Genomic DNA, 26,862 nt, shown 5'->3' on the forward strand with positions numbered 1-26,862 from the left:
AACTTTAATCGATTTCATAACATTTTTCACCTTTTTTATGCAACTTTGTAATTTACAGTACTATACAATATTACAGTCTATAATCAATATTTAAGGAATAAAAGCCGCGCCCACGGTTTTTGAGACACCCTGTATATATAATATTTAATAAAGATTTGCTCAGCCTGAAGTTTCAGTTTTATCTGGACATTATAAAGACTAAATTCGGATTAACGTCTGTGTGACATCATATCATGAATATTCTATGAAAACAAGACGGAGCGAAAGATTAAATGAGTTGGTTACTTTTATTTGCCAAAAAATCTGCATTTTAGATTTTTTTTCCGTCGTGTAAGTCAGTCATTAATAATTACCACTTATGTTTTATTCACTGAACTTTTGTCGTCGATTGACTTGTTATATAATATGAAATTTCCAAGAAATTAAAAAAAAAGCAGTTTTTTAAAGCAGCTTATATAATAATATGAATATTAAAGGGTTGGAGATAACCTAGAAGATCTTATAAAAATATAATAAATTCTAATAAAGAGCTCTTATTGCGGATTTATGACATATTGAGGCATAAAAAGATAATTAGTCAGAAGGGCAGAATACCTCTCAAAATATGTAAGGGTAGAAAGAAAATTAATCCCTCAAATAGAAGTTTTGATTCATGTTTTATGAGGAAATAGTTTTAAATTCTGTCAGGTTCCGCTATTTGATTTTTTTTTTTAATTATAAAAAGGAGAATTTTTTATATTCACTTACCAATCGAAATTTCGACGTATAGTCTTCGAAGCAAATATGAAAATGACGACTACTATGAAACACCAGGATAGTGATTTGAGTTTTCTGGAAAAAAACAGGATAGGAAATTGTAGATACCACAGTTAAAGATATATGTGAAAAGTTCGAAGATTAATCCGCCTAAGTATATTTAAAGCAATATGATTAAACAGAAATCAATATAAAAATGGCTTGTACTAGTAAATGTCAGGATGATGATATGAATAATCTAGGACAAAACGATCTCTCTCTCTCTCATATAATATAATATAATATTGGTTGAAGCAGAGTGCAGGTTTGAAAACAGACGAGTCGTTGTATTTTTAATTTCGTTTTATTCTTTCTTTAATATCCATCTCGGGAAAGCAATTTATTTACAAGCAGACTCAGAGATGCACAAAAGCAGAAGAAAGAAAAGCAAAAAAGGGGCCGAAACAAATGATCACTAGTCTTATATAACATGGGATTTCCGGCCACGCGCCAAATCAATGCATGTGTTGACCTTGAGAAGGGCAACGAAAGTATCACTTTAATTTGATACGTAGTACTGATGGCGCATTATATTTACAAAGAAATTAATTAAACCGAAAGTGGAATTGGATCACGGAATAAGAGAATATTTTTAGAATGAAGTTACTATGGGCTAAATTAAGATAAATTCTTGGAAATTAATTAAATTGAAATTATAATTAAAATATCATTACATATATATAGTACATTTTAATATATTATGAAAATAGAAATACGATTCATTTCTCTTACAGATACAGATGCTATTTAAATCTAATTTGTGTCAAGTTTAAACTATTAATAATTTTTAAATAAGAAAAGAAAATACAAAACAAAATGAATCACTACATAAATTAGTGAACCGTAACTTTAAATGTATTAAAAATTTCAAAATATAAGGCTGTATAAAAATAGATGTGATTTGTATCCATTTTGCATCACAATGAAAATCCACAAATTACCTAATTTATTCTGTAAGAATACGGAATCTTTCGCAACGAATAAAAGATTTAAAAATCTACCATAATGCTTGCAATAACTTATTCAAAATCGTTAAAAAATTATTATATAAATAATAGAATAAAGTGACTAGAATAGAACATTGATCAAATGTAATATTGAGAGTACTCAGCGATCAAGAAAGTAACTTCTATATTTCAGAAAATAATGACATATTGTCATATTCTTACATTCTATTGTGGAGGACACTCCATCCGTAAGACACAAGAAGACAGAACCCCATACTTGGGGTGTAGAGGACCCTTTCGGCAATCACAAATCCAACGGGAAAGAATAGGTTGGACGCAGGGAGGAAAGGGAAAGCCAAGAAGGCGGCACTCTGTGAAGAAACAAATTAAGCATCAAATCAAAAGTGTCATTTACCCATAGTTTGTTTAAATTTTTGTTCAAGCAGAATAAATTTTAGACAACTGCTTTGATTGTTACAGTCAATAATTTTACTGAAGAACTTTTTATACCATAGTTTGGTACTGAGTAGTCATTAAATCAAGATATCCAGAAATGTTTAGAATTCAATAATTGTCTCATCACTACAGCAGAACATTTCGCTCACATTGCTTGTCGCTAAAAATTAATTAACCTTAATTTGTGTTTGTATGTGATGTGTTTAGCAAACCCACCATACTTGCCTAATATAACACGAAATACAATACTGACCATTTTAATATCACTGACTCTCCTCGGCCGAGGAATTCATTGAGGTTGATAGCAGAAAATGAAAGACATTGATTCAATGAAACCTACACTACATGACACAAAAGATATCATAAGCACCGATTATCCTTAATTTAAATATTCAAGACCCTTAGAGAAGCTGGAGCAGTTGCAATTCTCCTATTAAGGTTGCAGCATTCTCTGAATTTATCTTAATTTTTTATCGATTTTTTTTTTATTTTTCCACCTTGGGACTTTGATTCTCCTAGTTTTCTTTGTAGTATGAAAGTCCGATGATACATAAAATGATAAAAAGGGAATAAAAACTTAAAAATACAAAAATGAGCCAACAAGCAAGAGAAATGCAAGTGATTTTCATGTAGTCTATGAATTCGTCATGTAGTCTACGAAAGACTACCGCGCATGCAATTGGTTGGTTGATTTGAAGAAAAAAAGCTACCCCCCATTTGAATTTAGTGCTGGAGCTGTAATCAGAGCATATATGGTTAGTGACATTGTTTTTTTTTTTAATTCCATCTGAAGTTTGTATTCGCTTTCTTTTTCATTTTTTTTCTTTCTCTTTTTTTATTGGGTGCTTATGGTCTTGGTTGCAATTGAATTGAATGTTCATTTTCCTTTGCTGAAAATTACAAAAATAGTACGTGTATATGAAAAGTATGTGCCTAATTTTCTAAAGTTATTTCGATGATAAATTTTATAAGGGACCAAATATTATTGATTACTGCACTCCAGAAACAGTGAACCTTGCAGATCATTTATTGAACATTTTATTTTATATTCTGTTTTTAATAAACATTATCGATTTGATTAAGCGAATATGGAAAAGTGTGAAGGAAAAATGCTCTGATACTTTTATCTGTTGAATTATCACTTCACTATTCACATTATTTTATACTGACCAAAATACATAGATATATACTAGTCATTTAATATATTTGAAGTACAACAAGCCTCATAAGTGGATATAAAAAAATTAGGTTAATTATGGGTAATCATTTTTAATTGTAATTTCTTGAAACATATCTTTCGCGACATTACTAATATCGAGGCTAAGAAACCGTTACTGAGATAACTTGTCAGACATACTGAGTTTCTCATTTACTTATTGCACATATTGTCAAATGAACTTTTTGTTCATCGAAAGTGAGAAAAATGACTCGCTTTAAAAGAATTTTTCAGCTGGAGAAGAAAAGTGTATCACTTAAACTATGCAATGGGATCTAGATCCTGATGTGAATTCGACCTCAATAATATTAGAAAGCAGATGTTAGAGGAATGTTAAATTTTCAGAGAAATAGTGTTTTAAACTTTTAATCGTTACTTAGTATTCACGATCGTTAAATATGTATACATTCGGCAACTGGACTGTTTGAATGATTCCATCACCCAGAAATGTTAAACGTCTGTCATCACAACGCGACATCACGTGGAATTTGGAATTAATCTTTTAACAAAAATTAATGGAGCTTGGTTAGAATGTGTGTCTTGCCAATCCCGCCATGCTAGCTTAAAATTCCGCATTAAAATGCCCATTATAATATTTTGTCTAGACTTCTTGGATGTATCAACAAACTATTCTATATCTTAAACGGAGATATAAATCAACATTTTGCCCAAATATTTGCCAATAAAGACAAGTTCTATGAAGAAGCAAATTCGAAGCTCATTGAAAGATTATATAACGATATAGAATGGGAAGGTAATATATTATTAATGATTGCTGTTTGTTCTTTATATAAAAATAATATTACATGAAAAACTAGAAAATATATGTCATAACTTTTCTGGCAACATTAAGTTTTATGAGATTTAAAAAAAAAAATAGGTTAAGTCTGTTATATGGAAATTCGATATTACATGATGTCAGCTTGTATTATTCTTGAGTTTAGTTGAAATTCTGCAGTGTATATAATTGTATGTTACTTGTTACTAAATGTTCAAAAATTAAGAAGCTTTGAAAATTTTTATTCTATTTAATTCTTCAATTTATAAAGAAAAATGATTAAATTATTCCATCGAACGTAACATCTGTAAAGATTAAAAAAAAAATATTTTTCTTCCTAATTCTAAGCAAAATCTATGAGATTTTCTATATGCATTACAAGCGATTTACAAGGGCTGTCGGGCAGTTTTTTCTTAATTATTACTCGTATGATTGCGAATAATGATTTTTGGATCATCAACAACAAACAAGAAAAATCGACTTGTAATAATGAATATTTTCATTGAACTGCATATACATTTTCTCATAAACCATAGGAAAGCTAACGCCAGAAATTGTTTTTAGTCCGATGGTATTTACTTACGAGCAAAGGAGAGATATACAGGATTTATCAGTACAGCGTTTACCAACTTTCAGGAAAAAAAATACACTTAGACACTGGGAAATCACACAGCAATGCATGGTCGGAAACGCTTTCCTGACGTGGTAGTGATGATAGAAACACAAGAAAAGAAAGACACAAACAGGGTAAGAAAACATGTTAATTATTTTTAGTACAGCAAAAAACTAAGAATAAAGAAAATAAAGAGACAACAATCTTAATCAAAGAAGGCGTTCGAAATTACGACCCCGGGTAATCCTCATATCCCGGGGCATTGAATATCTAACGTTTGCTGGAGTTTCGACACCAGCCAAAGACCTCTCAGCTTTTTTGCTATACTAATAATAATAAACATGTTTTCTCATCTAATTCGTGTCCTTCCTTTCTTGTGTTTAGAGTCGTCACTACCGCGTTAGGAAAGCGTTTCCGACCATACATTGCTATGTGACCTCCCATCGTCTAGGTGTACTCCATTTCTCCTGAAAGTTTGTAACCGCTTTGATACACCCTGTATTATTTCATAGGAAGTATTCTATGTTTTATATTTTTTAAAGAAGTAAAATATGACATTTTACTGAAATATATAATTTTGGCATATTTTTAATGATACAGGACATTATGCTATCTATTTCAGATTTAGATAAAAAAAAAAAAACTACAAGAAATTTGCAACACAGATTCTAGCACAATCAAAGTAAACAAAATTATAAGGTTAGTTAGAGATCTTAATGATTTTTATTAAAAGATTCCCAATCAGAACTTTAAAAAATAACATGGTTTAAATTAGCATTTTGGTTTTGATTTTAATTTTAGTATAAACTTATTTTAAATACTTTTGCAAAATTTTTGTAGGATTTCTTAAAGGAAATATTTTAAAATAACTATTTTTATTTTAATAAAAGAAGAGAAAGATGATAAATCTGTGTAATAAAAAACTGCAGAATTCCTCAACAATAAATCAAATTCATGACTGATTCTCTTTTTTTTTGAAAAGAATAAAGGAACTTATAGAATAGGTCGCTACATAATTTATTAGAACTACATAATTCCACAAAAGTTTATTTAAAAAATTTATTACTATAAAGAAAGTTCTAGTTTTCTAGTTCTAGTTTCATTCGAAGAGAATTTTTTATATCCTTTTTAAGACGCCATGGCAGTACTATAATTTTTCTACCCAATAGTGATAAATAATTCAAACCAAGATTCCTCTATTCAGCCCCAGAGAATCGAATTTTACAGCAACCCTATGTCAGCGATCAGTAATGGAGATCTGTAAAATTTTCGATATAAAGAACACTTTTTTCAATAAAAGTAATCTACTCCTGCTCAAAGAAGAATAAAAATCACCAGGATACTTGGCTTTGAAAATCAATAAAACTATAAACAAAGTTAAAAACTTCAAAGGAAACTTGCAAAATAGATCTGTTTCGATAGGAAAACGTTAAAATTCAAAATGAATTTAGGGTCAAAATTTGTATCTTTCACAAAATGATTTATTTTGAATATTACTGCCATTTGATTAAATGATCAATTAAAATGATCAAATGATCAATTAAAGATGACACTCAAAATTAATTTGAACTTCTATTATTACTTCTACCATTAACAGAATCATATTGCCACCTCTTAACTCTTCACTTGTTACTCAAAGATCTCATTATGAAGCATGTATAAATTAAGCAAATATCTCCCGTGTTGAGATTTATTTTAAGGACAAGATAGCACAAGTCTATAAAATCAAATATCTTAATAGTTAGGGATAAGAAAGAAATTTTATAAATTTGGTTGTAATAGGCCCTGTAATGTCCTGATCTAGGCTGATCAAATAACGAAGCAGAATTTCCAGACAATTATTTATTTTACAGCCCTATATATATATAAAGAACAACTTGTTCTAATCTTGCTTAAATAAATAGTTATTTATACCCGTACTAGGAGATACAAGAGTCAAAATCGAAGGGTTTTCTTGAAACTCAGTTCTCCATCACGTCAACACGGCCACTCCAGGGAAGTTTCTCAGACTCCAAACTCGTGGCCATAGTCCTACCGTCTCATGCAATTCATTTCTTCTCTCCCCCTAAAAAAATCTCCGCGCTTTATTTCGGCGACAATCTCCGCCTCTTAATTTACATTGGTCATTTGAGCTCTCTTTTGGCCGATTGGAGTTCAGCAATATGCTCTGTCAGCGGCGCCAGTGGGCCGTGGGAAGGTCCTTTCACAAAGAGAAACATCTAGCATCCAGATGTTTGGACACCCCTTTCTAATTTGAAGATACTATCAATACCTCTTGGACGAGGAATTCCACATGTTGTCTTTTATATTGTAGTTGCTAATGAACAGATACGAGACCACCCAGGTGAAAAGATCCCCCATCTGGCTATCTCGAGGAGTTTAGTAAGTAACAGCGACGACACAGCTGGCTGTAAATGTGTTATCAATACTGGTAAACGGGGAATGTTACAGCCCCTTTCAATTTAAGGAATGGTCAGAAGATATTAAGCAATTTGAATCATATTAGTGCTGATTCTTTATAAATATTTGAAATACCCATTGTTAAATATATATTGATAGAATCTTAAATTAATGGATCTATGAATTAAGAAGATTGTTAGTAGAAAGCAAGAATTTACCCGTGGGGGGTGGTCTTTCTAAGACTTCCTAGCTTACTCTACAATAAAGGTCCGATTCCCCTTCATCTTCATAAAACTGCAGACTTTGTAAAAGGCTGTGAATTCTTTGCATGATTTTAGTGAAAGATAATTACTAAATATAGATCTTTGTCATGAAACTAACATTTTTAGGGAATCTGTTGCTAGGATATGCATTTTGAATTACTTTTTTCTGCCTGACGGTTACAAGAATTTGACAAAAAAATTAGTTTTAATCAGTAATCGTAACCATTCCGTTGTAACAATATAACGAGTTTCATTTTAATTCATTGTGTTTGCATGCATGTGAAAGCACAGATCGAATGATGGTTACCAGTTTCAGAAATTGGGTTCAAGCTTTGATAAGTATTCGTATTCTAGATGTCAAATCTGTATACTAAAATTTAGCTACCTAGCTCCTTGCGTTTCGTAGTTGTGAAGTTCACTTGTAGTCAAGCAGTCAGACCGACAAACTTCCTTTGAATGGATTTCGGGAAAATTCCACAGAAATATACAAATGTTGGCATAACTCCGAATACTAAATTTCAATTGTCTAGCTCAATGCGTTTTCTTTAATTATGATGTTAACAAAAAACATATATAATGACAAAAATATTTTTTTCGAACTCGAGGAGACATAAAACTTGAATATTCATCAAAATCTCGAATTAATATATTTTTTTAATAATTAGAATATTTCTTCTAAAATTCGTATTCAAAACAGTAAAAAAAAATGTAATTGAACATGATGTCTCAATTCTGTTGAAATTGAAAACTGCGAAAAAATTACAAGGCTTCTTCGTCACATTGGAACTACAATAATAGGCACAAAAAGATTTATTCGATTAACTGTCATAAGAGTTGTTGGAAAGGGCGGCCGCCAATGTAAATGATTTCCGGGTATCCTCAAAAGTACCAGGTATCCTTTTGATAATTACCGCTGCGGCAATATCGTTGTGTCTATAGATCCCACATATGCAAGTTGTTTAAGATGATCCTATAGGAAAAAGTCGAATTGAGATCTGAAGATCATGGAGGCTGGATAATGGACCAATGGAGTCCAGTTCAACTCCTTCGGTATGCAGCTACTGAATTTAGTCAAGATGATTACGCACTATTTAGGAAAAATGTTCATGTGCATCATCGAGCATGAAATGTATGTAGCGTTACATCGCATCCAACAGAGAATTTGCAACATTTCCTGGAGTGTATGTCGCAGAAAAACAAGGTACGTTGCTCCATTCAGGCGTTAATGCAGCAAGATTGACGCAAAAGATAATCACTGAAGATTCTTGCTCACATGTTGATACTAAACGTTAGTTGAGATTTCCATGGTACACTGGCATGTGGATATTCCATCTCTTTTCGCATTATATGTGTGGACAATGCATTTTGATTTCTAGGCCAACAATGCGTTCTTCGTGATTTGCTCCAATGCATCCAATGCAATGGTTGATGAAACCAAGCTCCAATGCATCCAATGCAATGGTTGATGAAACCATGCTCCAATGCATCCAATGCAATGGTTGATGAAACCAAGCTCCAATGCATCCAATGCAATGGCTGATGAAACCATGCTCCAATGCATCCAATGCAATGGTTGATGAAACCAAGCTCCAATGCATCCAATGCAATGGTTGATGAAACCAAGCTCCAATGCATCCAATGCAATGGTTGATGAAACCATGCTCCAATGCATTCAATCAATGGTTGATGAAACCATGCTCCAATGCATCCAATGCAATGGTTGATGAAACCATGCTCCAATGCATCCAATGCAATGGTTGATGAAACCATGCTCCAATGCATCCAATGCAATGGTTGATGAAACCATGCTCCAATGCATCCAATGCAATGGTTGATGAAACCATGCTCCAATGCAATTTTTGTTCCTCGTGACGCTTACTTATATCAATTTACACTTGTCAGTTCATAAATAGAACAAACATCCTATTTAATAAAACTTTTCGCATACTACATACTTCTGTTAACTTGAAGATAAGGTAAATTTCCAACCAGTGGCGTACTTAGGCATTCTGCCCTACCCTATTAAACAAATTCGTTTTTATAAAAATTCAAAACAATATTGCTACGTTGTCTTCAAAATATTCAGAGTATTGATATCGGCACATCATGAGACCTTTTTTTAATAAATTGATAAATTTAAATCCATATTTCCACATATTTTTTTTAATTAGTCGATATGTTAATGATTTACTTTATTATTTATTTTATTGAAAATATATATATGTTATTATTTTTTATTTAATTATTATGAATCATGATTGCTAGCCGTTCAGGTTTGTACATATAATTATTTAAATAGATACTCATTGTTTACAAATATTGTAATGAAAGAATGATCGAAACGAAATACATTGGAACTGACCAATTATACTTGTTAAGGTGTTAATATTAGCATAATATTTTATAATTCAAAGAATTTATATTCTTTACAATTATTTTAGATATTGAGCTAATAACGTTTTTTAATTGAACTGTCTGAGGTCCTTTTGAGACCAGTAACCCTAAACAATTGAATAATCTGTCTAATCGGCAAAACCACTATTACTTTCGACTATGTTGATTTAATATTTTCAAGGAATGTCTAAATATCGTAAGGTGTTAGAGGAATAGATTTCCTGTTTGGACAAAACAATTTATTGTTTTTTTATTCATATTTTCATTATTAGCACAAAAAAGGCAACAAAAAATATAAATTAATGAGTTATAACAAGGGCCAATCGATCTAGTTAGAAATCGAAATTTTTTTCCTGTGAGCTCTGACTATAGAATACGCGATAATGCTAATTGAATAAGAGAGGCCGTAAAGGGAAGAAAACTTCAAAATGCAAAATGTATGTGAAAATTTTATTCAAAAGTGCATAATTAAAAAATATCTGCTGTAGTATATGGTATGTGAAATTTATAAAATCTTGATTATTTCTTTAAATTGGCAATGATTATATAACAAAAAGAATATTAAATATCGTTCATGACAAAAATCGTATGTATTTATATTTCCTAGGTTATTCTATAAACTCTATGCCATCTAAGAAGTAGATACTCTAAAGTATGGTTTCTCATCTCGACCTATTTCATTTCTGAAAGAAAAAAATTTTTAATGTCTCTTATTTCACCTGCAAATGCTACCTTTATGTTTTAAATCAAATTTATTTCTGGATTCTGTAACCAAATGTTGTCTATTGGATTAAAATGCCTAAAATTATACAGGGTGGCCACAAATTATTTTCCTGTTTACAAACAAAATATTTTTTTAAAAAAAACTATAATTATTTTGCATATGGTTGTTTCAATTCATTGTAAAGGCATAAAGTTTTTAATCAATCTATTTGCATCAATAAGCTTTGATGTGAGCACCTGTGGTCGCTCTGGAGGGGGGGGGGTTCTATTTCTCTGCCAAGAACTGTTCAATATTTTGCAAGCTAGACATAGCATATGCGATCAGAACTTGGAGTGCATCAATATCTCCAATTGGTATTGCAAACAGTTTGTCATTTATGCAATCCAAATATTTAAACTGAACTGTAACGGCCAGTTTGATGGTAAACGGCCAACAGTAATAATGTTTAAGATGAATCTATAATAGTTTGCAGGAAATTAATTCTATTTAATATTATTACGAATTTGTAATATTTCCTCCCTGAGTACTTAATTACAGATAGTTTTGACTAATTTTAATTTCTGAAGACAAATTAATGAGTCGCAGGCCTTGGCGTAAACTTGGCAACTTGACAATTAATTAGGAGTCAAAAATGAAGATTTCTTAAACTATTAGAATTTCGGCAATATCCATTATGATTCGAGCCTCGGCGTTTGTTCTATAAAATCCCATTCTCACGCTCGGATGTTATAAAAATTCCGAAAAACAGAGCTCAGAATTGGGAGTAGTAACCAAGTCGAGAGACTTAACTGTTAATTAAATTCTTGCTGGAATGTTGAATCCACCGAATTTTCTCCGAGCGCTTTGTGTTATTTGATAACGATTTATTGTTGATTGTTGCTGTATGTTATTTTTTTCCTGTGTTTCATGATTTCATAAATAATAAAGAATCATTATTCTTCACAATATATGCTCTAGACGAATATTTTCCGGAAACAATATTTTGATCGAATGGAATCTCAATGCGCACGTAAATATACGAAACAGATTGATAAAGTATATATACATTGCTGTATTTTATATGAGTGGAAACATTCAGGTAATTTTTACTTTTGCTGAATTTTTTTTTTGAAATTCATCATTCGTCAATTTTGAAAATTCATAACAGAATTACGTTTAGGAATGATAATTTAAATGTAAGATTTTGCTTGATAGGCATTTTTGGCGGAAAACAAAAAGTTCCTACAAGTGTTTAATTAAATTCTTGAATTGTGAAATTTTATAAATCTAAATGACATGAATAGAGAAAATGACATAATTTCAAAGCCATTACTTACGTAATATTATAAAATTCAATTGCATTATATAACCGCACATTTCAAAAATAATTAAAATTTTGAAATCGGAATGTTTGAAAAAATTTTCAAGAATACTTTATTTGCAAGAAAGTAAATATAAATTTTCTTACAAAAACCGATTTTGTTATGTTCAGAATCAAAGAATCGTTCATAAATCATAATATTAAAAAAATAGTATCCCATTTTCTGCTTTCAAATTTTTTAAAAACCGAAACATCTTTATTTGATTCCAGTTAATACGTAAAATTGTGACCTAATTGGAAATTTCTCATAAATTAAAAATTTATGTAAAAAATTATTCATTCTTAAAGATATAGATTCAACGAAACATTTTGTACATTAATTGCGTATATAATGAGATTTTTTCCCTTTCTTCGGGTTCCTTTTCCTTTTAATTGAAAGATTAAAAATATTTCAATATATTAGGCGGCATAATATGTTGTGGCGAATTGTGATGAGCGAGGATAGAACCTTGGACCTTATGGTTCGCAGCCGAGTGACATGACCACAATACAAAAGCAATTGCTCGGGTAGCGTAGCTGTTAACTGGCTTATAAGCTATTCACCACAATATAAATGCATATTGTATTTCCATTCATTTGGATCAGCATAACGTTAAGATAGGCGATTGCATTGAGAAGTAGATTTTTTCGAAATTATGAATTTTTTTTTAATTTAATATCCTTAATGCTTGAATAGGTTTCTTTATAAAATGGTAAAAATTTTGTTTCTAAGTCTATTTTTTGGGAAGTTACACTGGTTTTTATATTTAGATTTACATACGTTTCAATGATATTTTGCATGTTTAGATGCTATTTTTTCAAATTCTAATATTTGATAGAATTTTTTTACGAACTCTCTCATAAATTAGAATCTAAAGCATATTTTTTAAATTTTACTTTGGTATAACAATATCAATGTGTTTTACAGTTCCTGAATAAGTATTCTTGTTATTTAGAAATGTTTATATTATTTTAGGGCCGTGATAGCCTGGTTGGTAGAGCGTTGGATTAGCGTCCCTTAGGTTACGAGTTCGAACCCCGCCGGCCGAAGATTCCCCGCGTGCTTGGTGGCTGACGCGCGCATAAATTTGTCGCGGTCACAAAGTCCTCCATGTCGAGAGTAACTAGACTAGGGGTACTGGATCAGGGGTGATCGTTCTGTGATTGAGGTCTAAATTATGATCTGTGGATGAGTGAATGAAATGCGTGGATGAAGTCCGCCCCTTAAAAAGGGTTGTGACGTGTGTGAAGCTAAGTCGTTCTCTTGGCTCTAGATGGCGCTACTATAAAAACAAGAGACGCTCCCCCACCGGCTTAAAATCGCTGTCTTCGTAACAACGGGCTTGTCCATGGAACGTGCCATAAGAAACAACAACAACAATAGCTGTTTTAGAGACAAATCCAGTTAAATTTTTTATTAAGGAATTAGATATATATTTCTTAAATTATTGATAAAATTTGAAGCAAAACGTTTGATAAACTCAATAGAAGAGTTTTGTTTTATATCTATTTTTAGCCTTTTTTAAATTTTTAAAAGATTTTTGCCACTTAACTGGTATACTTTGGATTCATAGATGCTTTTTCAATCTTTTTAAGGCAAATATTGAATAATATTTTCGAACATTTTTCAGAATGTTCATCTCGAACTTAATCACATACCTAATGTGTATATATAGAAATATATTGCCAGAGAACTAGGTTACGAATGTCTTAATTCAAAAATTACCATGAGTATCGTCTTGGATCTGGTTTCATATTCCCATAGACTTGTCCATAACAAAGTACCAAGGACTGCATAAAAACCTAAAGTTGCCATGTTTCTCGGATCCAGGAATGACGTCACTAGAGCCACAGTAGACATTGTCCAATCACAACAGAGATCGCAGGGGAAAATCAGCAGCCAGCTGTTCAAGGCTACCAGGTAATGCATAGTCAGCTGCCGTGCGGGAGTATCTGCAGCTGCAGCTGGATTGTCAAATCTGAGAAAGAATTTTTTTTTGAGTGAAAATCGTTTGAATAAGGTAAAAATAAAAATTGTGAGCAATTTCAATTATTAAAACTAACCAGAGTATGAAAAACAGGTTGGGCTTAGTCTTTTACTGATTTCAAAAGTATGATGAAAATTACTATAAAAATTATTATAATTTATCATATTGTTGTTTCGATATATTTTAAAGATATTTATAAAGCTTTTCAAAAACCACTTTCGTCGTAAATTTCAATCTGGGCATTTTTGATAGCTTGAAGGATGGTAAAGTGGTATTCCAATTTTCCTTAAATTCTCTACAGTATTTCAGCTGTCATACTAGACAAAACATATGAGATCGTGACTTTGAGTTATCAATAACTTCAATTGACGTTGCAAACTCTCTTTTCTTTGTCCGAAGATTAAGGGTGTCCGAAAATTAACGCAAGACTTGAATTTGCTACTATTCGTGCAGTAAAATGTTGAGAACCCTATCAAAATCCTCATTTGACTGTTGATAATTTAGAGTTAGTAAATCTGGAACATTACATGATAGAACCACGTGTTTTCATTGTTGAACAATATTTCAAAAATAATGTAAATATGGCGGCCACAGTTCGAAAATTTGTAATTCGCCCCCTGGATAGTGTGATTAACACCATTGGATTTCTTTTTACGGGGTTATTTGAAATGAAAGGTCTATGCTAACAAGTCCACAAGCACGCGTGCATTGAAGGATTAAATTCGACGCTGCATCAACGAAATTCAACCACATTTATGCAAAATGGTCATAGAAAATTTTGACAAAACAGTGCGTATGTGCCAACAAAGCCATGGAGGCCATTTGTCCTATGTACACAACCCTATCCGTTGAACTTCATGATTCGATAGCAATGTAACAGTTTGAAGAAAGAAAAAAAACTGTGTTTTTTATTTAATTCAAATCTTGCGTTAGCACGTTCTTTTATCGTGTAACACTCCATTTTTACTAACCATAAACTATCGGTATCAAACGGTTTTTAAATAGGGTTACCAATACTTTACTGCAAGAATGGTGGCAAATTCAAACTTTTATATTCTCAAAATTGACAGTTAACAATAATGTCAGATTTGAAGTTATGGAACCAAAGAACACACTAAAGCATTTCCTTTTTTCCTCCTTCGACACCAGTTTATAGCAATCGAGTTTAAAACAACTGTTTCTATATTATTTATACTATCTATTGGACTAAAGAAAAGCACTTAAGATTACGACTATCCCATAGTAAACATTTTAAAACATTTTATTAAATGGCTTTTTTGTAATAATTACCTTTAATCCGGAAAAGGATTTATAACTCCATCGTATTTTGCACAATGAATATTAATAATAATTTCAAAAACAAGATCACAATATTTAATTCTAGTTTCGAATAGTAATACGTTGATATTGTCAGAAGACATATTCGTTGAGTATATTAAAATTGAAATAAATTGAATCTTTTCTCTTTCTTTAATCCTTTTACTGTTTCAAACGTATTTGGAAATAATGATATTTTTGAATTCTAGATCGATTGAAATTTTAATCATTCCCTGTTCTTTGTATATTTTTAACTGTTGCAATTATCTTATTATTAGACATAGTAGACTTGTATTATTTCGAAACTTTTGAATCAAACAGAACTTTAGGGGACATACAAGAATACTTTCTCTCCCACAATGCTTGGTGTATTATAAACACAGTTATATTGTACTTACCCCTGGATACAAAATTGTTTTCAAAACTATGACTTTGAATGAGTAAAGAATATGAAACTTTGACTTAAAAAAGAGGGACGTTTATCTTCATTTAATGTTGGAACAAAAATTTGATGTCGGTGTAAAATAAAAGGGATACTTTTAAAAATATTTTCTAACTTTTTATAAGTCATGTGCTAAATTTCATTTAACAATTTCGTAGCTAATGCGAAGTGTTATTTTTTCTCTTTACAGCATGTGAAATGCTTTTAGAATGAGTGCAATTCGAAGCAAGGATTGTTTTAGCTTTTCCAAAAGAATATTTCAGATGGCATTTCACTTTGCATGATTTGATTACAGTTCATTGCTGCCATTATGATGTAATCATAATAATTTATTATGGTTTTAATTAAATGTTACAGTTAAATAAACACTTTATATTTTAAATTATCTGAAGAAAAACTTTAAAACATTACATGAATAAGTAGTATATCCCATTATAAGTAGAACTTGAAATTATGTTTAATCTTCTCAAAAAAGATGGTATAGAAATTCGATATAGAATATATTTTGAGGAAAAATATTGATTTTTTTTAAATAATGTATATTTAAAAAAAAAAAAAACAGAAAATTTGCACTCACTTGGTGAAAACAGGAAGCTGTGATCCCATGACGCTGATTCTCAGCAGCAAAAGCAGTACAGAGAAAGCAATAAGAGTAGCCATCCGAACACTGGCTTCTCTCAATCCGGATGTATACTTAGATCCCATTAAAACATTTGGCAACTCAGGAAATCTCAGCTTATAAAAAATATTGAAATTTTTTATATAGTTTATAAAAATTTTAGAATTGGGAACAATAAATGAATTAATGGGTGCAATTTTCCATCAAGGGATTAACGCCTTTTTTGTTAGCCTAATTTTAATATTAAACTATTTTTAAAATTAAACGATCTATTGTGCGATGGATTAAATTTTAGATATGTATATGTAATAATATTTTAAACTCAAATAAAATCCTAAATAATTTCCAAAGTTATATCTTAATTTAACCCATATCAAGTTCATTCTAAAATGTTATTTTATTTTCTGATCCAATTTCACCTATTTTATTTAATTAATGCTACACGATCTCTGTAAAAATGCTTTAATCAGCATTTTCACACACATCGATTGATAGGATAAAAATATGCCATACTTAGCAAATTCATTTAAAAGATATGTAGACAGGAAAAGGGTAATATAGATGTGTGAAAGAAATCCCTATCAGAATCTCATAGTATAAAATCACTGGAGAAAATATTTCGGTCTCTTTTGGCTCTTCTATTGTGTCGTGGACTGACGTATCTCGTCGCATTTTTCTTGTACATAATTTATATTTCCAGGGATGGAATAAAAAAGTTTAAAAATTCAAAAGTGTCTTTTCTTTTCGGCCACGAAATTTCGAAAATGTGTTTTATATTATATATATATAATATAAAACAAGTAATCTAGTGCAGTTTCTGCAGAATGATGAAGACCTCCTTATAGCCGATCCACGTACAGATTAATTTCATTATTCTCATTCAAATTTAGTTCGCGTACATCAAGATTTCATTGATATTCCAAACAAATCTATTCATGAAATAAATTAAAGTCTACAATATATTCCATTAACTTATGGAATATGATGTATACTAAATTTTTTCTTTTTCAAGGAGTAATAATGAAATTTAATTATTTTTAAATTATTTATTAATTAAAAAATAAGTATTAATTTTTTAATGTAATCTTTTTTTATATGTAATATTTTTCTTCTTCACTGAATTTACTTATTTATATTTTTAGATGTAGGCTTTTACATGTAATATTTTTATTTTCTTCCTTTATCAAATTTTCTTTCCGCGTATAGCCATTTAAATCAGAAATTAAAAAAATTCAAATTCAAATACACATAAAAGAGGATTATTGTCTTAGATTTTTCCATTTATCAATATACAGGGTAATCAAGAAATAACAGGAGGTGTTCGGAGCCCTGCAGCGTGATATGTACTGGAGAAATATAACAAAATTTGGCCACCGTACACATTAAAGTATAAGGTTTCGATGTGTCGAGAAAAAAAATTAGTACCAAAAACACCAATAGGAGAAATCCTGGCGCTGTGATCCAAAACTTTATTATGTAATTTGATTATGCGGGTACTTTGTGACATGAAATCGAAGATAAAAGGAAGGGTTGCGAGAATTTATGTCATTCTGCAAGAACTCGTCCGTCAATTGCGTTGTTACTATGTGAACGCGCCTTATTAGTCAAGCTGTTTGATCAGCAAGATGAAAATGCCAGTGCTGCTCTTCGTGAATATTGGCGGTTGAAACAGTTACGTAAAGGACCGATGACCATAACAAACTTACGAAGAATGGTTGAAAGATTTGAAACAGCAAGGATTCTTGATGTGCAACCAGGCCGAGGACGTGACGTAAAGTTATCAAGCAGGAACAAGTTGAAGAAGTTGGAACCGTCGTTATGGATCAGGCTATGGCTAATAAACAAGTTTTAAGCAGTGCACGTTCAATATCACGACATATACCCCGTTCTCGAAGATGCAAAAGATATTGCGTAAGATTCTGAAAAATTATCCGGATATGATAACACCCATTAACTGATGACACTGATCTGAATCTTGTCAATTTCTGGTTGTGAGGCGATTCTGGTTCACTTGAAAGGCATTTGTGCATCAAGGACATGTTCCTGACATTCCTACTTTAGCAAATCAAATAACGTTACATTTCAGACGAATAAATGCCGATATTCTTCGAGCGACCGTTGAAAACCTAGTGTACCACATGCAATTATTGAAACATCAAGTTGGGGATCACCTTGTACCAATTTTGTAAGTTGCTATAATAAACGTTTTTCATTGGTATTTCGTGTGTTGCTATTTACTGTTTCCATTGGCAGTTATGGGTTCTTTTTTCCACATATTAAGCGCTTGCAGCGCCAAGATTTAACCTATCGGCGTTTTTTAGTACTAATTTTGTTTTTCTTGATAAATTAAAACCACATACTTTAATGTGCGTGGAGACCAAATTTTGTTATATTTCGTCCAGTACAAAGCACGCTACAGGGTACCGAACACTTCCTGTTATTTCTTGATCACCCTGTATATTAATGAATGGAAAAATCCTATTTCCAAGACAATAATCCTCTTTTATGTGTATTTGAATTTAAATTCTTTAATTTCTGATCTACGAACATTAAAAAAAAAATTCTTAAATCTTCTGATTTTTTCTAATTTTTTTACATCAATGAAAAAGTATAACAATTTGCACATAGCTTATGACAAAAGATAAAAAAAAATAACATTTATAAGCAAATTCAAAAAATGCATTGCACAAATTCTTAACAATCCAAATAATTTCAATTGATATGATCATTATCATCTACAACCATAAATTTGTGGAAAAAAATTGGGAGGAATTACCCGGTGGACGACGAAAATTTCAAATGCACAGCAAACTCCAACTACAGTGATTCCTTGTTCTTTTGAAAATGTTGCCATACCTACGAAAAGCAGGCACCATGACATCGACGTCCAGTCTAAGGAAATAAAAAATAAGCTTTTAATATGAAATATGACCCAAAACGCTTTGAAACAAACATTTACGTTTCTGTTTAACCTTTAATTAAATAATTTAATTTATTATTATAAATACTGTTGTCATTTTAGTAATTATTATAATAAAAATTCAATTAGTTTTTTATTTTTCTGCAAGATGGAACCACAAGCATTGAATAAAAATGTAATTAAATTAAATGAAATTTTAAAAATAATTGTAAATTAATTAATTTCGGTACTTAGTTATAAATTGATGATTAAGCACCTAAAATTTTAAAATTGATTACAATAATTTAGAATAATATGAGACGAAATTTTCAAAGCACCAGCGCAAAGGTACGTGAAAGCAAAATTGATTACGAAATTCCATATTTACAAATATGAAACAAGTTAGGATAAATAAAAGAGTGTAAAAATATTCTCTTTAATCGTGTATTATTTTACCAAGATTTTAAAAAAGTTCGTTCATTAATATCATTTCATTTTATTAATTATTTCTTTGATTTTTGCATATCATTAACTGACTGTTAACAAAAATTTGATTTATTTCAAATAATTATCAACAGTACATTTAAATTTATTAAACGTAAAATCTATGATTTGAATTTTTTTTTTTCATTTAATAAAATTTATTCCATAGAAGCCGTAATAAAAATTAATTTATTAATAACTAAATAAACTTTCTATTCAGTTACTAAAACCTTATTTATTCAAAAAATTTAATTTTGGGCTCACTTCATTACTGTGATTATTGTGTAATGGCATCCCGAATTAATTAGGGTATAGAATTTGAAATTTCGAGTAAAAAAAAGACGAATTAAGAAATTTAGTTTTATTCTATATTTTCCCCCATAGTTTAAAATTGATTTTTTGATTAGTTAAAAATTAGCAAATAAATTTCATTAAATTTATTTCATTTCATTATATATTTTTTTCTCTTTTTTACTTTTGTTATTATAATACACATTATGGAATCTTAAAAGATTTTTTTGTTCAAATTTATCATCAGGAAGCGCCATCAATTTGAAAAGAAAATTTAATTTAATAAATCGATTACTTTATAATTAAATCCTGGAATTATTAAATAAATGTAATTAATCAGGAGTGCGAATGTGAACAAAATCTCATAATCCTGTACATAAATAGGTGGGTGTAAAAACGATTGAAAAATTTCTTCGTAATGACATCTAATCTAAAATGAGCATTTATTCTAATGATTTTTCAAAATCACATGATACAATATGAATAGATCATGAATGGATGTTACTTGGTGGCAAAAAACTAGTTGATGGCTTTGTTTTATAATTTTTTTCGTAGAATCGCATCTTGTTATCGAATTATCATAACATTAAAATTATAAAATATAATTCGGTATATTAATAGTTAAAAGATTAATTATTAATTTATTAATTTAAAAAATAATTCTTTAATTTTTAGATAACCAATTAGTTTAATGTGACTTCGATTCTTTACAGGTAGCGCCACCTGGTAGAGAAATTGGAAAAAAATTATTTCCAATTTCACTACCATGTCCATAATCTTCTACCGCCATTTGTAAGACTTTGCGATGTTGGGAATAAGCATGAAAAAATAACAAAGATCAATGATTAGAGGTCTCTAATTTTTAATATTTTATATTTATGCTGACTCATTATATTCTCCGTTCATGGATCAAATTGAAAATTATTTCTAATATTTTCTTTCAGTATTTTTTTTTATTTTGTATTTGGCATCGCAATTTTTTTCATTTAGTTTGTCACTAATTGTTCCAGTCCGATTTTAATAATTAGTTTTAGTTTAAATGGTGTTCAACATTATGAATAGAGAAAATCCCTTTGCAAGGAAACAAATTTTTTTTTTATGAATGTTATTGTATACTTACATCTAAAATATACATATAATAATTTTTTTCTTAAGCATTCTGCCAATGTGCATGGAAATTTCTATTACAACTTTTATTAATTAATCGTTGACAGTTAGATTCGAGATATTGTTAAAAGTGTAATAGCCTGTATAGACGTACACATCTTATAGTATTTATAATAATAAATGTGAGGCTAAAAAGAAAATTATGGATAATAATATATAAAAAAAATCCATTTTTTAGCAAGCTAATATAAATGTGTTTTTTTCACATGTTATTATTAAATTTATTTAGATACACATTAATCGAATTATATAGCATTAAAAAATATATGCATTATAAGGATTCATCTGGATTATCTAGCATTAAAAAAAGTTCCACTCACATAAGTAGGATTGCTAATATCAAAGTGGCTTTCACCTTTTCTAATTTTCTTTTCTATTCCTGTTTATTTTTTCTAAGTTTTTTTTTTTTTTTTTCATTCCGATATATATATTTCGTAAGTCTTGATAGAAGTGAAGCCTGAAATGCATGTCCCTTTTAATAAGGAAATATGCAAATTTGATCTATTCTTTCTTTACATATTTTTATCGTTTTTTTTTTCTTTCACACAATTATGTCTATTCCTATATTTATCAATCATACATATTTTATAGTGCGTTCAATCTAAAACTCCAATCTTCATTTTAATTCGAAAAGCAATAGTAACGAAAATCATTGTCTTCGATTTCAGTAGAGAAATTTGCTAGGCATTTTCTGTGAAACAAATTCACAAATCGAGATTGCATCTGAAGAAAATGTTGATTGTCGAGAACATATTCCGAAATTCTAATAAAAAAAATGGCAGCTGCATTCCTTGTCTTACGGCAATCGAAATTTTTAGATAACATCGAAAGAAAAAATTCTCATTTGCATTTATTTTTATTGAAAATCGGAAAATATCCTTTTGCCAAATACTGTTCTTTAATACTTTTTAAGACATGTGACAATTGTTCATTCATGGGAACTAAATATGAAATGCGAAATAATTTCCTGTCACTTAAATTGCTTTGTGTTCTCTGTAATTAATAAAAAGCGCAGGATGAAATAAAAGAGACTGGAAAATATTGTTCAATTAAGAAAATCAATTAATTGCACTTAATATGTCAACTAGCATGGTTCAAGCCGCGGGTTACACATCATTTACATGGTTCAATGTCATTTTAACGATTTTTAAATAGAATGAATTACTTACTGCCCCATGATGCAATAAGAATGTCAGCTTCGGATAAGATGACAGAAAAATCGTTAATTATCGACTGTTTTAATCCATTTACTTGTTTTAAGAAATAATTGACAGCTAATTCATTAATAGCTTTTAAAGAAATACAAATTTAATTTACATTATCAGGTAAATGTTATAAGCAATTATTCTATCGAGCTTTGGTCACTTAAGGGATTATAAGAGTTTTTTTCTATTATTTTTACTAGCCGCCTTTGGAGACCAATTGGTTTGTCAAGTTAATATTTGCAGAAAACATTTCTGAAATATTTTATGAAATTTTATCTTAATGGCTTCCTCAACGCAGTATTTTTAAATTTCAAATTTGGATAAATATTGAACATGTGCATTTAAAATGCAATAAATATTTCTATCCATTATGATGCTAAATAAGGTATAATCTCTAATTTCCTCTAAGTAATAGGAATAATTTATTAAACCTAATTGTAATCGACTCGTCATTCACTTCTCGAACATCTAACTTTTCAAATATTATGCACTTGTATATTCTAGACGAAAATTAGCTAATTTAATGTTTTAAATTGCTATTATTTAATTGATTAATTTAATTAAATTAAAATGTATACTAGCAGTGCTACTTTGTTTCGAATGAAAAAAAAACACCTTTGATTTTTAACAGTCTACGATATTTATAACCAGACATGTTTTGCGAACAGATAGTGTGGTGCAAATACTATCTGTGTTTAATTTAAATTAAATTTCTTATTCATAATTTCAGTGTTCATAATCTTTTAAAAGTCGAATCTCATGGCATCATGGTGCCTTTAAGAAAAGAGTCTTGGTAATCTATTTAAAATTGCATGTTGTCTTTTGCAATAATAGAATTCCGTATTCTAATGTCTCAGGTAAACAGCTAAAAAAATCGATAAATCTTTTTTCCCTTAACCTTCAAAAATGAAAGAAAAATCAAGTCATTAAATATTTGACGAAATAATAAAAAATTTCATTGTAATAATAAATAAAATATTATTAAAAATAATACAATAATATATTTCTAAAATATTATTGAAGTTCAGGGAAACAGTCAGCATTTTAAACTGTCAGCTTTAAAAAGACAATTTTTTAAAGTGTAAAGTGATATAAGAATTATTATATTTGTGAGAAACTTTGGAGGTACCTTTAGGTTGAAATTTTAATCAATTCAAATGAAACTTTGTTCAATTTGAATTGATGAAAATTTAAAAAAAATTTCGAGGTGCACATTCTCACTATCTAAGAGTTGTTTATGCCGAATTTGATAGCTGGTCTATCCTACAGACTCACATGCACACACAAATACTTTATTTTATAAGTATAAATGATAAATAAAAGAATAAAGAATAAAAAGTTGAAAAAAAAAATGTCATATAAAAAATTCTACTTTTTAGACAATTTCATAAAAATATCATTCTTAAAACATGTTTTAATCAAAATTATTTAAATATCATGGAGATTTGTGCATCAATCAAGGATTAAAAAATAATCCTAATGACATTTAAATTTATTTAATTCGTTCTAGATTTCTTTATTAAAAGCATAATTCCGATGTATTTAACAGTTCTTTAATAGAATTAAGCCTAAAATGCACATTTGGTTTACTAATGAAAAATATAAACATGATCTATTTTTCTTTTATATTTTAGATGCAAATTTCTAAATTAAAGAACGATATATTAAACTAAAATAATAAAAAATAATAATAAATATATTTTATTATATAAATAAAAAGATGTATTTAAGAATAATTTTTATTAAATTTATTCCATTTAAATATCTGTCTTACACAAAAGAATTTACTCAAGAATTATTTAATTACTTAGAATTATTATTATTATTACTTTATTTAAAAAATTAATGTCAACGATATAAATTCTAACATTTAAAACAATGGCTAAAAATATAATTATTTTGCAATGAATAAGAGTATGTATTCTGATAACACAAATGGATACATTTTTAGTGTTTACATTTTCCCATCGGAAATTCCGTTCTACGTGTATTTATTTGTCTTTTGCATCATTCCATAAAGCTCAAATCCATTGTATTTAGAATTCTATTTAAATCCCTATTCGCACTCCTTTGTTCAATCCATTTGAAGATTGTTTTTCAAATCTACATGCAGTTAAAAAAAAAACTTATTTATCACTAACTTGAATGTCTTATTTATAAAACAAAGAAAAAGCGTAAACACATTATTACCATTCCCAAGAAACATTGCAATTTCGATAATAAAGATTTTCATCTTTTACCTGTATTCGGTACTGCGGTGGCAGCATTAGTATAGCAGAGGAAAGCCAGCAAAAAGAACAACGAAGATAATATTTCAGCACGTCCCACGACGCCTGTTACCTGTTAATAAAAAAAGACCATGTGTTTATTCTGTATACTCACGGGGACGCGACTGGTAAAATTTTGAAGAATATATAATGAATGCAAAACCTGAATATTTTTATATCATTAAATGAAAGCATTAGACGTGGATATTAATGGTTTTATTTAAATCAGGAGAATATTTTCATAATGTTGTTGTGGATGATGCAAAGGCATTTTAATAAATACCGTAAATTACTTATTACGCATGCATAAAGAGAATTTTTTTAATCAAGGTGAAATACCTTTACATGCTGCACAAAATTCATTAGAATAATAACGAATTTTGGATTTGCTTGTTAACTAACATAACTTAGACATAATGGACAAATAAATGAATAATCAACTTAACTAATATTTAATGGATAAAGACACATTTAATAGATCTCCTATTTGTATCAATCGCATATCAAATATGAAACAAAATACTTTTAACTTCTTAATTTGTATATTCATCAGAAAACAAGAGAAAAATATAGTCAAGTGAATGAATTTGTAACCAATTAATCTATATTACTTGTCTTTCGATGCACAGTATGCCGAAGCCCAATGGCAATTCGTCACATTCTTATAGAAGGCCCGCGTTTTAATTTTCAACGAATTAAGGTGTACGTACACACTTGAAGATTTTTTTAAAAATTTTAACTTTAAAATTCCAGTTTTCTCACAGTAGGTTATTAATATATGTTTAAACTCATTTCAGGGAGAAAAAAACTTATTGCACTAATTATTAATTAATTAAATAATATTTAATGAGCTAATTAGCCTATTTTTTGAAACATGATATTTTAAATTCTAATTTGTACAGACACACAATTCTAGTTGGAAATGATGCCTAATATTAGTCTTGATGTTGCCTGCCTCAAACAAGTTATAAAAATGTATAGTTTTTTTTAAACAATTTTTTCATCAACGATGAATAGAAAAAGCGAGATTTTTTTCTGTAATTTTAACTTTTAAACAGTTATTAAAAATTTATTTCTAAAAATATAACTTTGATTGAGGAACAAAACATCCGCTATTTCATACAGATTATTTTGATATATAAATAACTGTATTTGGTTAATTTCTTGTTTAGTTATGATTGTTTGAATGAAGCAACATAGTGGAAAAATATCATTCTTCATAAAATGAGTTTTAAAAACACCGTAATTAGGGTTTTTAATAAAAGCACCTCAAGAAAAATAATTATAACTCGAGAAATATTCCGAATATTGACAACATTTTCGAATCGTTTGAAAGCTAAAGGATCAGAGAACCTTATTAAGCAATAAAAATTATTCGATATTTTGAACGATTTTCAAAGTTTTAAGTGTGTACATACACCTTAAATGTCTTCAATGTTTTCATTTTTCTCACATTATTTTTAAAAAACATTCTTCATAAAGTGCCTTATCCTCACCTTTTGACCTTTTTTTAAAAAAATAATAGGTTTCTTCTAAGTATTGTTCATTTTTTAATGCTTCAAAACATATGCAGTTCTTTTATGCAAATTAGAAAATAGGCTATTTCTGTCATTGATCAGAATTTTTAATTAACCTTTTAAAATGAGACCATACGTTGTTTTATTAACCCTATATTTGCTTATACCTTATAACTGGCGCTGCATAATCAGAAATGGTTTGAGCACCAGTAAACTCCATCAAACCAAACCTATGTTTATAAGGAATATAAAACATTTGTTGATTATGAGACTATAAGCGATTCAAAAATGATATATTAATAAATCATAAAATGATTGTATAATCTATGCCTCAAAATGTAACAGAATAGAAAATCCTTTTTCCAAAATTAAATTCTAAAGATATACTAATATTTTTGAACCCATTTATCATTTATAAAATAGGTTAAAAAACAGCAAATTATTCAATAAAATGGTTTGAAAATTATTTTAAAAAAATATGGCATTCTGTATTTTCGTCGGGAAAGAATAAAATACTTTCGAAAAGAGCATTTTGATGATTTATATTCGAAATAGATAATACTTTAGGAAATTAGAAAAGGAAAATAACTTAAATGAGTTTAAAACTTTTACACCTTCATTCAACTGCAAGATGTAGCAAAGAACAAAGACGAGAGACCTTTAAAAGTATTAATCAATCTAGTAAAACTCCTTTCGCATATAATATGATTTTACATGTGAATAAGTGGTTAGACAAGATATA

General features: G+C 29.3%; 1 protein-coding gene across 2 annotated transcripts in view; it reads right to left on the reverse strand.

Moving 5' to 3' along the window:
- Positions 1 to 26,862, reverse strand: part of LOC129966013 (protein O-mannosyl-transferase Tmtc3-like) — a 189,117-nt gene that overhangs the window by 40,204 nt on the left and 122,051 nt on the right. For both annotated transcript variants that reach the window (XM_056080356.1, XM_056080347.1), the window contains exons 5-10: positions 24,577 to 24,676; positions 19,068 to 19,183; positions 16,250 to 16,407; positions 13,652 to 13,904; positions 1,965 to 2,113; positions 748 to 831 (exon numbers count right to left, since the gene is read on the reverse strand). In XM_056080356.1, the coding sequence (XP_055936331.1) occupies positions 748 to 831; positions 1,965 to 2,113; positions 13,652 to 13,904; positions 16,250 to 16,407; positions 19,068 to 19,183; positions 24,577 to 24,676 (860 nt within the window). The remainder of the gene's footprint in view (positions 1 to 747; positions 832 to 1,964; positions 2,114 to 13,651; positions 13,905 to 16,249; positions 16,408 to 19,067; positions 19,184 to 24,576; positions 24,677 to 26,862) is intronic.

Source organism: Argiope bruennichi, chromosome 1, assembly GCF_947563725.1.
Source record: "Argiope bruennichi chromosome 1, qqArgBrue1.1, whole genome shotgun sequence".
In the NCBI taxonomy this organism is placed as follows: Eukaryota; Metazoa; Arthropoda; class Arachnida; order Araneae; family Araneidae; genus Argiope; species Argiope bruennichi.